Source organism: Strigops habroptila, chromosome 13, assembly GCF_004027225.2.
Source record: "Strigops habroptila isolate Jane chromosome 13, bStrHab1.2.pri, whole genome shotgun sequence".
NCBI classification, from domain to species: domain Eukaryota; kingdom Metazoa; phylum Chordata; class Aves; order Psittaciformes; family Psittacidae; genus Strigops; species Strigops habroptila.
Genome location: NC_044289.2, coordinates 3,012,597 through 3,028,180, shown reverse-complemented (window position 1 = coordinate 3,028,180; position 15,584 = coordinate 3,012,597). Strand labels below are relative to the sequence as shown.

The 15,584-nt window shown below is 53.7% G+C and overlaps 1 protein-coding gene across 2 annotated transcripts in view; it reads right to left on the bottom strand.

The window, feature by feature from the left end:
• The window catches only part of ACSS2 (acyl-CoA synthetase short chain family member 2), a 36,892-nt gene that overhangs the window by 6,192 nt on the left and 15,116 nt on the right, over positions 1 to 15,584 (bottom strand). The window contains exons 3-11 of one of the 2 annotated variants that reach the window (XM_030502522.1): positions 9,417 to 9,508; positions 8,477 to 8,580; positions 8,106 to 8,178; positions 6,777 to 6,852; positions 5,078 to 5,192; positions 3,349 to 3,387; positions 1,493 to 1,630; positions 1,094 to 1,264; positions 151 to 284 (exon numbers count right to left, since the gene is read on the bottom strand). In XM_030502522.1, the coding sequence (XP_030358382.1) occupies positions 151 to 284; positions 1,094 to 1,264; positions 1,493 to 1,630; positions 3,349 to 3,387; positions 5,078 to 5,192; positions 6,777 to 6,852; positions 8,106 to 8,178; positions 8,477 to 8,580; positions 9,417 to 9,508 (942 nt within the window). The remainder of the gene's footprint in view (positions 1 to 150; positions 285 to 1,093; positions 1,265 to 1,492; positions 1,631 to 3,348; positions 3,388 to 5,077; positions 5,193 to 6,776; positions 6,853 to 8,105; positions 8,179 to 8,476; positions 8,581 to 9,416; positions 9,509 to 15,584) is intronic. The other variant, XM_030502523.1, reaches the window with a different exon arrangement.

The following is a 15,584-nucleotide window of genomic DNA, read 5'->3' as shown; positions in this document are numbered from 1 at the left end:
CCGGGGCCTCCTCTGGCCTCGCTCCAGCAGCTCCACGTCCCTCTTGTGCTGCTGCCCCAGAGCTGCTGCTCAGAGGAAGCTGGGGCTCCTTCCCCCCACTGCTGCCTCTGGCTGTGCAGGGACCCCCGTGCTCTGGGGAATGGCACTCACTTCCTGACGGGCTCTTCCCCATGCTTCATCAGCAGCCGGATGGCCGTGGGTGCTGTGTAGAACTTGGTCACCTTGTATTTGTCAACGATGCTCCACATCCGCCCGACATCAGGGTAGGTGGGGACACCTTCAAACTGAAAGGGGACAGGGCAATGACACAGCTGCGCCTTCCTGCTGCCAACCTGCACCTTCCCAAGCAGGAGGAGCCAACAGGGAACAGCAGTTGGACCCTAGCATGTCCTTATAGGATTGCCAGGGGCACCATGCATGGAACCAGCCCAGTCCAGGGATCTCTCTTACTGCTTCTTTGGGACGGATCCGGCATCACCCACCCCACGTGTCCTAGCAAATCTCACCCGAATCACCCTGCAGCACGGGCACTGTGGTACCACCCACCAGCCCAAATGACCCTTGCCCACATGGTAAGTGGCAAGAGATCCAAACACAGTGACAGGACCTCAACCAGAAGTACCAAGAACCCCAAGAAGGACTCCCTCAACGTGACAGTGATTTTCCTGCTCACATTTCCCCAGGGAGCCTGGGACACAGGCCTCTGCCCCCCTGATGCAAGTTACAGCAGCACACTGCCACAGGAGAGGTTGAATGCAGGTTGTGCCATCAGCATCAGCAGGGAAAACATCACTCCCTGCTCCTGGTCCAGCTTTCCCATTACCCCACAGCAGCTCTGGGCCCACAAGGCTTATAATTCTAAGGGAAAGAAACTGGGGAGCACTTGAAAAGTTAACCCCCAACAGCACACAAACTGGCTGCCCCTGAGCTGTCACCATGTCCTCCTTGGGGACCACCACCCTTCCTTGCACATCCCAAGGCACTGCATGCAAGTGAGAAGCATGTTCATCATAGAGCAACGCAGGGATGCAGCTCAGCACCACACTCTCCACTTTCTTGGAGCAAAAGCACCCAGCTACCAGCCAGCACTTACTATCACACTGGTTGCCCCGTTGGCCAAGGGTCCGTAAGTGACATAGGAATGGCCCGTTATCCATCCAATGTCGGCTGTGCACCAGTAGACATCCTCAGGTTGGTAATCAAACACGTATTTAAACGAGGTGGCAGCAAAAAGCATGTATCCACCCACTGTATGCAGCACCCCCTGCAAGGAGAAGGCACACAACTGCCAGCGTTAGCTCCCCTGAAGGCCCTCACCCTCCCAGGCCAAGCTGAGCATCACTGGTCCACGGATAGAACAACCAGCATAGATCCTTTCCAAGACTTCTGTGGCTCTTCTTCTTACTGGGGCCCCCCTGTGTGGCCCTGGCCACTTCCCCGAGCTGAGGTGTGACTGCAGCCCAGCTCTGGGGCGAGCTGGGAAGAGGCATACCTTGGGTTTCCCAGTTGAGCCACTGGTGTAGAGGATGAAAAGCTTGTCCTCCGAGTCGCACCACTCAGGCTCGCAGTCCGTGCTGGCGCCGCTCATCACCTCGTGCCACCACATGTCTCTCCCTGGGGTCCAGGGGATCTGAGGAGAGGAGGAGATTAGAAACACACCCAAAGCACATATTGAGGGTGCAGCTGCAGCTTCACTCCTCTCATGGACCACTGAGGGAGATATTCACAGCACAGCGTCTGTCCCAGAGCTGTCTGCTGCAAACCATGCCCCAGAGCTGCAGCTCTCACTCCAGAAGCTCCTTTTCTCAGCCCACAGCCACAAGGAAAACCTTTAAACATGGTCTGTCTGCAGAGACCTGAAGCAGCCTGTCCAAAGCAGTGGTACTGCTGCTAAATCCCTCGCAGCAGCCAGGAGAGGGCTGCAGCAGCAGCTGCTCTGTGCTCTCCCAGCACAGGTGCCTCCTGGGCTGCAGTGGAGCAGCCACGCAGCAAACACTGAGCACAGCCACACACACTGCAGGGACCCCCATGGCAGCATGGCCCAGACAAACAGGAACATGTTGGGCTCACGCTGCAGACCCCCCGAAACCTGTTATCTGGATTTTAAGGTAATTACCCTGATAAGAAGTGACTGCTCCATCGCTGAACCACCCAGCACTGGCTGCCCAAGGCTGCTGCTGAGGATGCCAGAGGTGTACCAGAGCCACCGAGGCTGGCAGCTGATGGGCAGAGGTCAGCTGCAGAGCTGTGCTGGCTCGTACCCCCCCGGGTGGCACAGGGCACTGCGGGACCCAGCTCCACCTTCTCACCTTCCCTCAGAGCAGCCGGGGGGCAGCAGCTCCCCAGCACAGAGCTCCACCTCCCACACTGACCCTGCGCCTTGCAGCTCCCACATGGGGCACGTCTCCCCCTAACAGAGCCACAGCCTGCACAGACCCCCCTCAGCTGGGTCGTGGGGGCACGGAGAGCAGCCACGGGCCACACAGTGACTCTCTGCAGCCCTCAAGGTGTTCATGGGCCATCTGGAGGCACCAGGATCCCATGGTCCAGCACATGTGGTGCAGGGGATACCAGATGCTTCACAGCCTGGCATATCAGAGCCTGCTTGGAAAGCTCCCACAGATTCCCAGGGCTTTACCTGGGGAAGCAGCTTGCACAAGGCTGTCCCACCAGCAAGGCACCAGGTCAAAGAAGCCCAAGGTAGGCCCCCACCAGCCCATCCAACAGTTGTTTTCTTGCATCCCTCCTTGAAGGATCCCTCCATTTTAGCACCCAACTGCCACTGCCCCATGGAGGAGGCGAGACCCACACCACAGCACCCAGCCCCTGAGGCCAGGCCTGCCTCTGCCTGCTGCTCATGGGGTCCTGAGGCTGCAGCTCCGTGGATGGGGTGGGCAGAGTCCAGATGCTGGGTCTGGAGCTCAGGGCTGGATGTGCAGCACACTGCTGCAGCCAGGAAGCTGCGGGTGATCCCACCAGCATCACCACAAAGGGGAGTCTGCTGCAAGAGCTGCTTTAGAAGGCAGAGAGATGAGCAGCATGGACACACGGGCAGCACACCCCAGGAGCTGTGCATCTCCCCTCTTCAGCACCCTGATGTGCACTCAGGGGGGTTTATGGGTGCAGGTTCATCTCTGGCAGCAAAGTTGGTGGCACTGCATTCACCCTGAAACCGTGAGTAGCTCTGGCCAAGCAGTGAGTGGTGTCTACCACTAACATGCAACTGCTGCTAGCCTGGTTAGGAAGGCACGTGTGGCTGTGCAGTCAGAGCAGTTAGGAAGGGAGAGCACTGGAACGGGATGCAGAGGGAGGTGCCACGAGGAGGAAGGCAGTGCTGGGTGTAAATACCTTGGGATGGAATCTCTGTGAGCTCTCCGTCTGTTTTCCCTGTTAAAAATCCACAGAGAGGGTGTGAAAGTGGAGAAGTGGAGGATCCACACCAGGCCTTGCAGGCAGAGATGCTGGGAAACCATCCCAGCAGTGTTGGAGAGCGCTTGGATCCAGGGCCAGGCCAGGAGAAGCCTCTGAGCAAAGTCCCTGCCTGTTGCCATCCCCTTCCCTGGGCACCCAGAGGCCACCCCTGCACATTGGCCAGCTGGGTGCAGAGCACAGAGCCAGAATATAGCCCACAGAGCGACCAACAGCTTTACACAGGCCAAGAGAATAGTGAGAGTGCACTCACCAGGGAAAGCAACCCTTAGTAATGTGTCTGACCAAGCAGAGCAGCAGGAGCCAAAGGGGAAGAGCCCCCTCCAGCCTCCTCTGGGACACTCTGCACACCACCTTCACCTCACCAACCAGCTTCCCTGCAACTGCCCAAGCAGGGAAACCCTGCACAGGAAGGTTAGACTGCTCTGGTTTTCTCACCCCTTTGCAGTTCCCCTGCCCTCGAACAGAAGGGGCAGAGGAGGCCAATGTAATACAGGCAGGCTGCAAACCCCAAGCAGCACCCCAGGACACAGCTCAACCAGGAAAATTAACTGAAAGATACAGAATCTGCTGGACTTCTTGTTCCAGGGATGGACACAGACCATGCTTTGGAAAGCAGAGCCCAAAGCTCGAATGCACTCCCCAAAGACAACCCATTTCTGAAGCAGCAGCAGCCTGGGGATGACCCAGTGCAAATCATCACCTAACCGAGAGGGACAGAAGACACGGAGCTGTGAGGCAGTTGGAAGCAACCTGCCTGTCACGTGGAGGAGGCAGCAGGACTGCCCCCCAGGCTCAGGAGCTCAGCAGGCAGCCAGGGCTCCACGACACCTTCTCCTCCTCCTACCCCCATCTCACCACATGCCTCTGGCCCACATCCTTTCCTGTGGTTTCAGTTGCAAAGGAAAGCCCCGGCCCTGACAGCTGACGCTGCTGCTGTGCCAGCTACAGAGGCTGCACTGTTCTCAGAGCACGACTGGTGTTATGTCAGGGGGCTGGTGAACCCACACCATGAGCACAAATGTGTTTTAACTCTCCTAATGCCACTGCCATGCTACAGCGCAGGAGGGCATTGGTCTTTGCACAAAAGGGGAGAGAGACACAGGGTTAAGAAGGAAAAGTCCTTCACTAGCTGGAAGAAAACAGGCATCTTGTCCTTGTCCTGGTGGCTTTGGAAGCTCATAGAATCCCAAACTGGTTTGTGTTGGAAGGGACCTTAAAGCTCCTCCAGCTCCAACCCCTGCCACGGGCAGGGACACCTTCCACTAGAGCAGGTTGCTCCAAGCCCCTGTGTCCAACCCGGCCTTGAACACTGGCAGGGATGGGGCAGCCACAGCTTCTCTGGGCACCCTGTGCCAGCGCCTCAGCACCCTCACAGTGAGGATGGACCCGCTGTGCTCTCAGGGGTGCTGCAGGCTGACAGCTACTGATGGTGTTAAAGGAAGAAGCAGGGAGAGGATCTGGGTAAGACAAAGGAACCATTTTCAGACCACTCTCGATGCAACAACAGCACGGAGGGAGAAAACGGGAACAGGAGTCACAGAGAACAGGAGCATCCAGGGAAGCAGTGTGGTGGTTTTACACTGATTGATTTGCTGGGCTCAGGCCCATAGCAATAAAATCCCCCCTCCCAGCCCCAGCAGCATACCTGTACATCGTGGCACAGCCTTTTGAGAGGGGGAGACTTGCTGCATGTTCCAGCCACCGCCAGCTCTTCCCTCCCCAGGTGCTTCACCACAATGCACTTCTTCAAAGGGCAGCCCCTGTAAGAGGCAGAGCTGTCAGGTCAGGCTGGTCCAGGGCTAAGCCTGCCCTTCGCAGGCAGCACTGGAGGCAGAGCAGGGGCTCTGAGCAGCCAAAGCACGTGCTGCCATGCAGGCTCCAGGCACCATGAACTGCCAAGGGACACCAAGCACAGGAACAGGGCTTGGAGAAAAGGAAAGGTCGGTGCACACCTCACTGGGGATTCATCAGGATTCCCACAAGCACCTCTCGCAGGTCACTGCTGGGGAGATTCCTCACAGATCCCAAATTTGCCCCTCTGTGACCATGAATAAGGTACCTCCCACAGCACCCAGGAGATACGAGGTGGCTGCTCCCATCCCTACGCATGATAGACTGAGTCAGAAGGAGGAAATGCTTCCAAAGCCAGATTATACATCAAGGAAAAGAGCAGGCATTTGTCCCCTCAGGAGGACAAACAGCCTACATATAATGCAAACAAAATGCCCTTATCTCCCTCCAGCCCTTCCAGGGGTACCACCACCCTGTCTCCATCAGGTAACTGGCAACTTCAACATCACTCCTGTCCTCCCAGGTCCCTACTTTTATAGACATATAAACTTAGGTTTTAGAGCTTGAAATGCTTTTAAAGAGTTTGAATTTCTAACATGCACAGACTATCTGCCATAAATGTCCATGGTTGAGCTAACTCACCAGACCACCTTCAGTCTCATACAAGCTGTGCAGACACTGTCTATAGGCATGGCAAAGCCATTTCCCCATGATCATTTCCCTTTCTGTCACATCTGATGGTGGATCTGTCTATCTCTGTATGGTTACAGGAGCTCACTGAAGATGCTCAATAAAATAAAGCAGCTTCACCATAGGCTTGTGCACAGCCAGGCCCTGATCCTGCACACACATCGTGCATGTCCACTGGAGTGCCTGTTCCTGTTCACACAGCCAGTCCCCAAACTTGGTTTATGAAATTATTGTTGAATTAGTGGCTCTGGAGCAAGACTTAAGCCTCATGTTGACGTGCCCCATGGCACTGTGTCCATCTGTTCACAACTGGCACTGCATTATTCCCTCCACTCCAAGAGCTGCTGCTGCACAACTGGGAGAGCTGCCATAGAATCATAGAACAGTTTGGGTTGGAAAGGACCTTAAGATCACCCAGTTCCAACCCCCTGCCATGGGCAGGGACACCTCACACCAGACCAGGTTGCTAAAGGCCCTTGAACACTGCCAGGGATGGGGTATTCACAAAGGTGAATAAAGGTGAGGAAGTTGAACAATATAATTCTGTTCTCTTGGTCCCCCTGATAAAGGCAGACAAGTGAGGCCATGGGCTGTAATGACAGTGCATCAGTTTGTCTCCAGCAAATCCTCTCATCCAATATGTGGGCCTTGAGGTCAGAATGGCCAAGAGAAAACTTAAAGGAAGGTACTTTAAAGATGAGGGAGTTGAAGCACTGTGTTACTTCCAAAAGGCTCATGAATGTAGTGCAGCTCGTGTCTGACCTGCTGCAGAGTCTGCCCACCTATGAAGAACTTCCATTCCCATGGTGCAGGAGCAGATTCCACTGCAGCAATGCCCTGCTTAGAAGGGAATCCAAACTTACCTGTCTTTACATTTCTGAAGGGCCTCATCTGCAATCTGCTTCAAGTTGATCAGCTTGTCCCCTCGATAGAAGGCATCTGCAAAATGGAAAGGAGAACATTAAAGGGGCTTCAGAGCCAAGGCAGCCTGGGACAAGCTGGAAACAACAGGCAGCTTCAGGAGGGCAGAGCAGAGCTCAGGCACTGCAGTGAGGAAAGCAGACAGGCAGCTGAAGGGAAAGGTTTCTAACATTCCCTTTTAGCCTAGAGAAACAGATGTCAAGAGAAACGGTGGAACTCCTTCCCTGGGAGAGGTTCCAATTTGACCCAACAAGTCTCTTGGGAATATTCTGTGGGAAATAATCCAACCAGCCAGAATACAGACTGCAGTTTAGCAGGTCCTTTCTATGCCATGGATCTATTAATAAAACCACTATTTCTTGCACTATTGCAAAAACCAGCTGGGAAATGCAGTGGGCTTACATGCAAAACTACCATTCTCTTCATCCCTTGCTTTACAAGGTTGAGAGGTGCAGCATAAATGTCCTTGAAATTGGGAAGGGAGGGAATTCTCATGTAAGGACTGCTTCATAAAGGATACATCTTGCAAACATCTGGCTGGTTTTGAAGAGGACCATGGATGAGAAGCATTTGGAAACATGTTATTAGCAGCTGGTGACATCATGCTCTACAGGACCAAGTGGGTGGGCGGCTCAGTGCTTCGCTGTGTGCCCAGGGTGAAAGCAGCCCTCGAGCACAGCTACAAGCAGCGCATCCACCCTGCGGCGGCTCAGCCGCAGCACTGCCCCTTCCTCTGCCACTTCCACAGCATCTGGCTTTAAAGTCCTTTCAGGCAGGCAATAGAATCACAGAACGAACCAGGTTGGAAAAGACCTTTAAGATCATCAAGTCCAACCGTCCCCCAGCACTGCCAAGGCCACCACTAACCCATGGTACTGAGGGCCTCATCTACACGGTTTGTGAACACTTGCAGGGACGGTGACTCCACCACTGCCCTGGGCAGCCTGTTCCAATGCCTGAGCACCCTGCAGGGAAGGAATTGTTCCTCATCTCCATCTAACCCTCCCCTGGTGCAGCTTGAGGCTGTTTCCTCTGGTCCCATCCCTTGTTCCTTGGGAGCAGAGACCAGCCCCCTCCTGGCTCCATCCTCCTGTCAGGCAGTTGTAGAGAGCGAGAAGGTCCCCCCGAGCCTTCTCTTCTCCAGACTAAACCCCCCCAGGTCCCTCAGCCGTTCCTCATCACACTTGTGCTCCAGGCCCTGCACCAGCTTCGTCACCCTTCTCTGGACCTCAACAACAGAAGTGGCTCAGGGCCACAGACAAATGTTTTACCTGCCGTGACGAGGAGACAACAACCGCCGTCAATAATCCGCTCGCAAAGAGAGTCTGCTGAGAAACCTGCAAACTGACAGAGAGCACAAACCAGGTCAGCAAGGACACATAGAACCCCCAACCCAAAACACCTGATAGCAGCTCTGCATTTCACCAATGCTAAATGATACCACCAGGCACCGATGGCGAGAGCTGAAGGAGCTTATTCCACAGTTAATGCAGAAAAAGGCTAAGGAACAGCAGCACCTTAACCTAGTTTCCATCATTTATCTCATGGTCAGCACCCATCCCTCCAGCTCCTCTCCCTAAAACAAGAGCTGGTCCCCCCAGAGAGCTCAGCACTGAGAGCAATGCAAAGGGCTGGTTCCTACCACAATGGTGTGCAGAGCTCCAATCCTGGCACAGGCGAGCATGGCTACAACCAGCTCCAGGATCATTGGCATGTAGATGGAAACACGGTCTTCTTTCTTCACACCTGGGGAGGGAAACAGAACGTGGCTTTTGCCAAAATGAACATGTCACATGTCAAAAGAACAGGGTATAGAAAGAAACTGATGATTTAAACTCAACAGTTACATGCACATGATAAAGCTTCAGGTGCTAGAGCCAACCAGCCTTGGGTTCTGCCTTTCGAGCCTAATGGCTCTTGTAAGAGCCACTGTAAGAGCTCAGTGAAGCTCTTGTAAGAGCCATTAGGGGGTAATGGGTTTAAACTGAAACAGGGGCAGTTCAGGTTGCATATAAGGAAGAAGTTCTTCCCTGTGAGGGTGCTGAGGCGCTGGCACAGGGTGCCCAAGGAAGTGGTAAATGCTCCATCCCTGGCGGTGTTCAAGGCCAGGTTGGACAGAGCCTTGGGCAACATGGTCTAGTGTGAGGCGCCCCTGCCCATGGCAGGGGGTTGGAACTGGATGATCGTAAAGTCCTTCCCAACCCAAACCATTCTGTGATTCCATGATTCTAAGACGACTGCAATGACTCCATGTTCTCCCTGGACACAGCCCCTTGAAGGAGGCAGAAATGTAACCAGTGCTTGCTGCTCATTGGAAAACCCAGAGCAGGATGTTTGGAGCACAGCTCTCTTCCTTGTATGGCTGACCTAACCACCACCGATCAGTTTTCACACTCAGAGGCAGAGATCAACCTCCAAAAGTGCATTGTGGAGCAAACCTGCACCCATCAACTGTGGGAGCAGAGAGAGAACCCAATCATTCTGCACAAGATGACTCAACAGGCTGGCAAGCACACACAGAATGGGTACAACCTCCTCCACACCCCTGCTCTGATGCCTTCCCAGTAGCCAACACGACGCACCTTGGCTGCGGAGGACGTTGGCAAACTGACAGACCTTGTGCAGCAACTCCTTGTAGGTGATCTTCATGGAATCCTCAGGTTCATTCCCTTCCCTGGAAAAACAAGGGAATATTTGTTGGTGTACAAGCATTACAAGGTGAGAGGGACACTGCGAAGTCAGAGGTACTTACTGCTTTGGGCAATACAAATGGCCTCCCCTGCCCTTTCGAGCACAGAGTAACCAGAAATCCAATCCTGAACTAAAGCTCTCCAATAGTAGGAAAATTTAGTCCCAAGTCCCCATCCCTGTGTAGATACTACAGCTGAAAACAACTGAGTGCATGCAGTGGGAATACATGGGATTTTCGGAGAGGCAAGAAGGGTCCAAGACAAGTAAAGCTAAGAGCAAGCTGGGATTGATGGCACAGCACCCTTGCTCGCATGTACTTGTGCCTGCAGATATGTCTGTATGAACCATGGGCCAACGTTGTTGTGCAGCAACACCCAGCCCTTAAATACCTCCCATCCCAGCCCCTGGGATGGGATGCCAAGGGCTGGCTTACTTTCCAAGGTCATATATAAATATACCCCTGTGTTTCTGTTCGGTGCCTGCTCTGCATCATTCTGTCTGTGCTTCTCCATGAACCAGCTCTGGGCTCCTGCAGCCCTGGTGCTAGTTCAGTAGGACCTTGCCATTAGACACACCGATGGGGAGAAGAGCCAAGAGCTGCACATGGAGATGGACCTGGAATGTCACATCCCCAGGGAAACGGTTTGCTACCAAAGTAAAATCCAGCTGATATGAATGTGACACAACACTTCAGCCATGCACACAAGGCAGCAGTGCCACAGATCAGGAGATTAATGAAGAATGCGAGATGACTTCATTCACTGGGTCTCCCACACGCAGGAAGGAAGGAGACACCTTCCCAGGTCTCTCTCCAAGGCAGCCAGCACAGAACCATCAGTGACCCATGAAAGAAGAGGGGTATGACTCTCCCATAGAGCCCCTGGAAAAGTGTTCCCTTGAGCATGTGCAGCCAAGTGAAACACAACACAGGCACTGGGGAGGAGCCAGGAAGCACCTCCATGGTGTGTCCTCCCTTAGGAGTGCAGCCAGGCGCCGGCTAACTCAGGAACAGCAACCTCACTTCTTTAGCATCTCAAACAGCCCAGAGCATACACAATATGTACTGAACTGTAGCTAAAACTAACCACTGCTCTCCCTTCCCCCAGCAACACCAGCAGCAAGGCTCCTGTGATGCAGAAATGCATAAGCAAACACCCTCATTTCTCCTGTAATTCATAGAATCAACCAGGTTGGAAAAGACCTTTAAGATCATCAAGTCCAACCTTTAGCCCAGCACTGCCAAGGCCACCACTAACCCACAGCACAGAGGGCCTTGTCCACATGGTTTGTGAAAGGAATGAGATCCTGGGGGAAAGAGTGTTAGAGTTGGGACACGCCACTCATACAAGCTCTGTGTGTAGGACAGGGGTATCAGAACTGGTGGTTACGTTTGGATCATCCCATTCCAAAGCTACTCATGGATCTGCTGCTTACAAACTTGATTTATCCCACTTGACACCTGGTTATACTCCTGGCTTCCATGGTGCTCTGCAAGCGGGTCCATCCATACCTGCACTGCCATGCACAGGGCAGTGTGTCTTCCCATCAGCAGCTCCTGAAAAGGAATTCCCTGCTCGATCTTTTATGCAAGTTTGGCCTCTTTTAAGCGTAACAAGGAGAGAAACAAGAACACAAAGAAGAGAACCAGTGCCCAGGGGGGCTCTGCCCTGGCATCCAAGCAGTTTCCTCCTTTCCCCATCATGAGCAAGAGCATCACTTTGAGCTAAATGCCATATGAAACCGTGAGACGATGTCCCTTAGAGCAGGAAATCAGAGAGCTTCCTCCTTGCTTTTATTACTTGAGGGTCAAAGATCAAAGAGCTGATTTCGGTGCTGGACTGAGCAGCTGTAACTGATCTGGCTCAAAGGAAGAGCATCTGCTGCTGTTGCATCTGGCGGCATGCTGAGTGCCTTCCCTCACCATGCAGAGGTCTTCCATGGTGGATCCACGCTGCACGTGCAGCAACGTCAAAACTAGTGCTGTGCCAACCTGCCTGCAGTATCATTGCAAGCGCAGCTCTGCCTCTCAGCACTGAGCCTTGCTATGAAATACCTCCTAAAGACAACTATAATGCTTCCAAACACAAGTTGGAGCATCCCAGCCCACTAATCCCTGGCCTGAAGGTGTCTGCACTATGGTTTGCTGGGCACTGTGGGCAGGCCCTGGTTGCACAACACAGCCCCCAGCCCAGCATCAACCTACAGGACAGGGCAGGGAGGAGGGACATCCCTTTGCCCATGCTCTGCTGCAGCGCGGGATCTAATTCCAACCTTTACTAAGGGAGAAACACATCAAGGAGGAAAGAGCAGCACAAGCTGTCCCATCTGGAAAGCTTCCCACATGGGGCAGGCAGGCAGCCCGTGGCTGTGTGAGCTATCTGGGGGCTTGGCTCTGTAGGTGAGGTGCTGCTTTGGCTGGCTGCAGACCTAGCCAAGGACACAACAGAAAGCACACAGATTCCCTATGCTCGGAAAACCAGGTTTTCCCATCGACGTGGTAGTGCAATACCTGCTGAAGAAGGCAGGGGAAGGCTCTGCTGTGTGCACTGAACTTGGGAATCCTCCAACACAAGCCCTGCAAGCCCAGGGAAGCTCAGCTGGTACCTGTAAGGGGCACAGACCTGCCCACAGCCATCTACTGCTTATGTCCCTGCTGTCCCTGCACACAAGAAGCACATCCCAACTCCTTCAGGTCCTCCTCAGTGCTGGGCTTCAGGAGGGAAATTCAGGCCAGGGAGTGCACCCAGGCTTGTCCTCAGAGCCAGCACACACAGGGGAAACATCAGAGCAACGTCCAAGGGAAGTTACAACTCACAAGGATTTTCAGAGGGCTTTCAAAGTCCTTTCCACTCATTCTCGTGTCTGCAGAATAACTCCACCAGCACCAGCGGGGGAGACCTCAGGCTTTGGCTTTGAAGCTGATGTTGTGCTTAATGGGAAGCAAGTCACGTCCACCCCTCTGCAGGACAAGCTGCCTCCTTTCACCTCCTCCCCAGCAAAGGCCTCCGAGCAGTCTCTCAAGAGCAGGCAATTGCTTTAAGTTTCCTCACATCTGAAAACAGCGTGGAGTGCCCACAGCTACACTCAGAGATTGCTCCGTCCTCTTCCCCAGAACAAAAGCCCAGAGAATGATGGATTTTAGAGAGGGCATTTCAAGGAATGCCCACTCGCACGCTACCAAGTCCTCTGGGCAGCAAAAGCAAGCCTGGAAATCTTTGGGGTTGGTTTTGCAAGCAGCATCTCCCCTTCGGCACCCATCACATGTAAGAGCTGTCAGTGCTGAGCCTCTCACATGGACTCACTTGTCCCAGTTCAATTGAAAAAGAACTAAGATACAAACCCTTGCATTTCTACACCCATTTCAGAGTGCTCACCTTCCACAGCCCTGCAGAACCCAGCATCCCAAATACAGCCTTTGTAAGAAGTAAGAAGTGGTGATGAAAACAGTTGGCAGCAGCACTGCTGCGATTGCCAGCGTGCCACCTCTGATCTAACAGGGAAAAGCCATTTCCAGCTCTCCAAACTTCCCAGAGACATCAGTAGATGAAGCACAGTTTGAGCCTGATGTTTTCTCCTTCAACCTGAGTCCTGCATTTAGCAAGGAGTAATCCTAAATTTCATAGTATCATCTGGGGCACAGCAGGAATGTATTTGAGATCTTTTAGCACTCGAGAAGCCCGTGTTTTACACACTGCCTGTTGAGCGCAGGCTCAGCGGGAGAAAGGCAGCTTTTGGCCATATGGTCTCAGGGGGAACCAGCCATCAACTAAGTACATGCAAGTCCTTTAAACGAACCATCCAGATGCACAGCTGGGGACCTTCTGGGGCAGGCTTCCTCCTAGAAGGGGGTGCTTTGGTGAGTAAGGCAGGTTTCATGCAAAGATAATGGCTTCCTAGCTGCCTGCAGCCACTCACAGCCCAGGGGCACTGGGGACCATCACCACAGTGGTGTGCAGGGTGGTAGTGCTCAGCTCCGTGCAAAATAGATCCCTGTCAGCATATTAAAAGGAAGAACAGGCTCTGCAGAGCACTTATCATACTGCCAGCAGTTAAAATAATGGGCTCTCCACTCCTGAACAGACACCGTGATGCACACAAGCCCAATGTCTTCAGTGGCCCTACCAGTGTCTCAGCAAGAAACAATCCCATGGAGAAGCCACCCTGGGCAGGAGAGGAGCAAAAGTTCAGGTAGGAAACATGAAACATGTCACCTCCAAGGCACGGCCACGCTCGCAGGAGCCTCACAGAATTCCTGCCTGCTCAGCTGGAGCTTGACCTTGGAGCTGCAGAGCCACAGACCTGTTTCACCCAGTGCCCATGGAGCTAAATGAAGGTTAAGCTTTGCTGTTGGTCTAGTGGAAGAGTTAGTGTTGTAAGCACGTTGTGTAGTTGGGAACGTGGGTTGTAGGGGCAGGGAAGCACTTCTTTAGAGCCACATTAACTCGAGCTGACCCTGTGGAGCAGTCAGGGCTGCGGAGCAGCGGTGTGGCCAGATGCAGCCCTGCATAGCTGCGCTGTGCTCTGCTCAGCATCAGGGCTGACGGCAGCACTGGTCCTGAAGCTCTGCTTCAACCACACATCACACAGCCCAGCCAGGCTCACAGTGCCCATCCAAGCAAGCAGAGCCCACCTCAGCTGGAGGATAACAAGCAGTAGGGAGGGCTGGTGGCTTCTTTACTCAGTGGCCAAGGACATGCACATGTCCCAGAGCACCTGAATGGACCAAGCAAAACTGACCTGAGAACAAAGCATCGATGCTGCCTAGTTCCTCTCTCACCAGATTCCTAAATGACAGTTATGTGCATGAGCTGCTGAGCACAGCTTCCCTGTGCTACACTGCCCCAGCACTCGCCCGGAGCACCAGGAGGCACAGGCTGCATCAATGGGAATTCTGGTTTTGCAGGTAGTTGCTGAGGTTGTGTGGTTCTGAGGTTGAGTTCTCTTGTGGTTTCACCACTAAGAGAAGGTGGTGTAAGGAGAAAAGGCTGAATTGAAGCCAAGCAAGTGAAGTGTGCCACGTTTCCAAGGCCTGCCAGACCATCTGCAGCTCCACAGACAGCCAGGAACAGAAAATGCACAGACCAAAGCAAACCAGGCCACAAAACCAAAGCCTGTGTGATGCCTGTAAATGCTCCCACTGAGGAGCAAAGGGGCTGAAGATCGTTCAGGTTTCTCCTCAATGCTCCTGTGACCACATCACCCTCAAATGAAAGCAGTGACCCAAGGTCAGGAAGCCCGGCTGGGGTGTGGGGCACCTGGAAGGAGAGTTTTCAGAGCCAGCACAGAGGCGATGGCAGCCCTCAAAGCAGTTTTGCTTAACCCACATTTCAGCTACAGGAAAGCACCCTTAAGAAAACAGGGATTTGCCATTTGAAGAAGGTGCTGGAAGAGGGAAAGGACCCCTTTCCCAGATGGTGAAACACCACAGGAAGAATTTGCACAGTGGGGAAGCATGGAAAGCCTCCAGTGGAGCAGAGATGGGGGCTGTGGGAATGATCCAAAACATCTCTGGTGCCATCTAAACTAAAACACACTCAGAGCCCAAAATCCCTCCTAAGCATGGGACCAAGCTGGTGCATGGATGGAGACAGCAAGTTCTCCAGCTCCTGCTCCAGCAGCCTGTCCCCAGGGCACAGTGCAAGGCAAAGGAAGCAGCTTTCCTCTACCACAGGCTCCAGCATGGCGACACCTCCTCATATGCCAGGTTGCTGGGGGCAGGGCTTCCTGACGTGCCCTGCATCCAGAATTAGAGCAGCCGAAATGCCAGGCAGAGCTCCTGCCATCTGGGAATGGGCTCACGTGCAGGCCGCATGGGCAGCGGGAGCCCCGGCATTCCCAGGCTGCGTGCTCAGCTACCACAGCCAGCAGCTGCTCCCACACCTCCTGCTGCTAGGGACCCAGGGAAGCTGTGGCCTCAAGAAGGCTGTGCCTGGAGCCAGCGTGGTAGTTTGGGAATAACAGCGGCTAAAACTGGGAAAACCACGATTTCTTCCTCCACCCCCAGCCGTGCTTATCCCATCTGACACGGGAACGGCACTGGAGCTGAGAGCTCCCTGTAA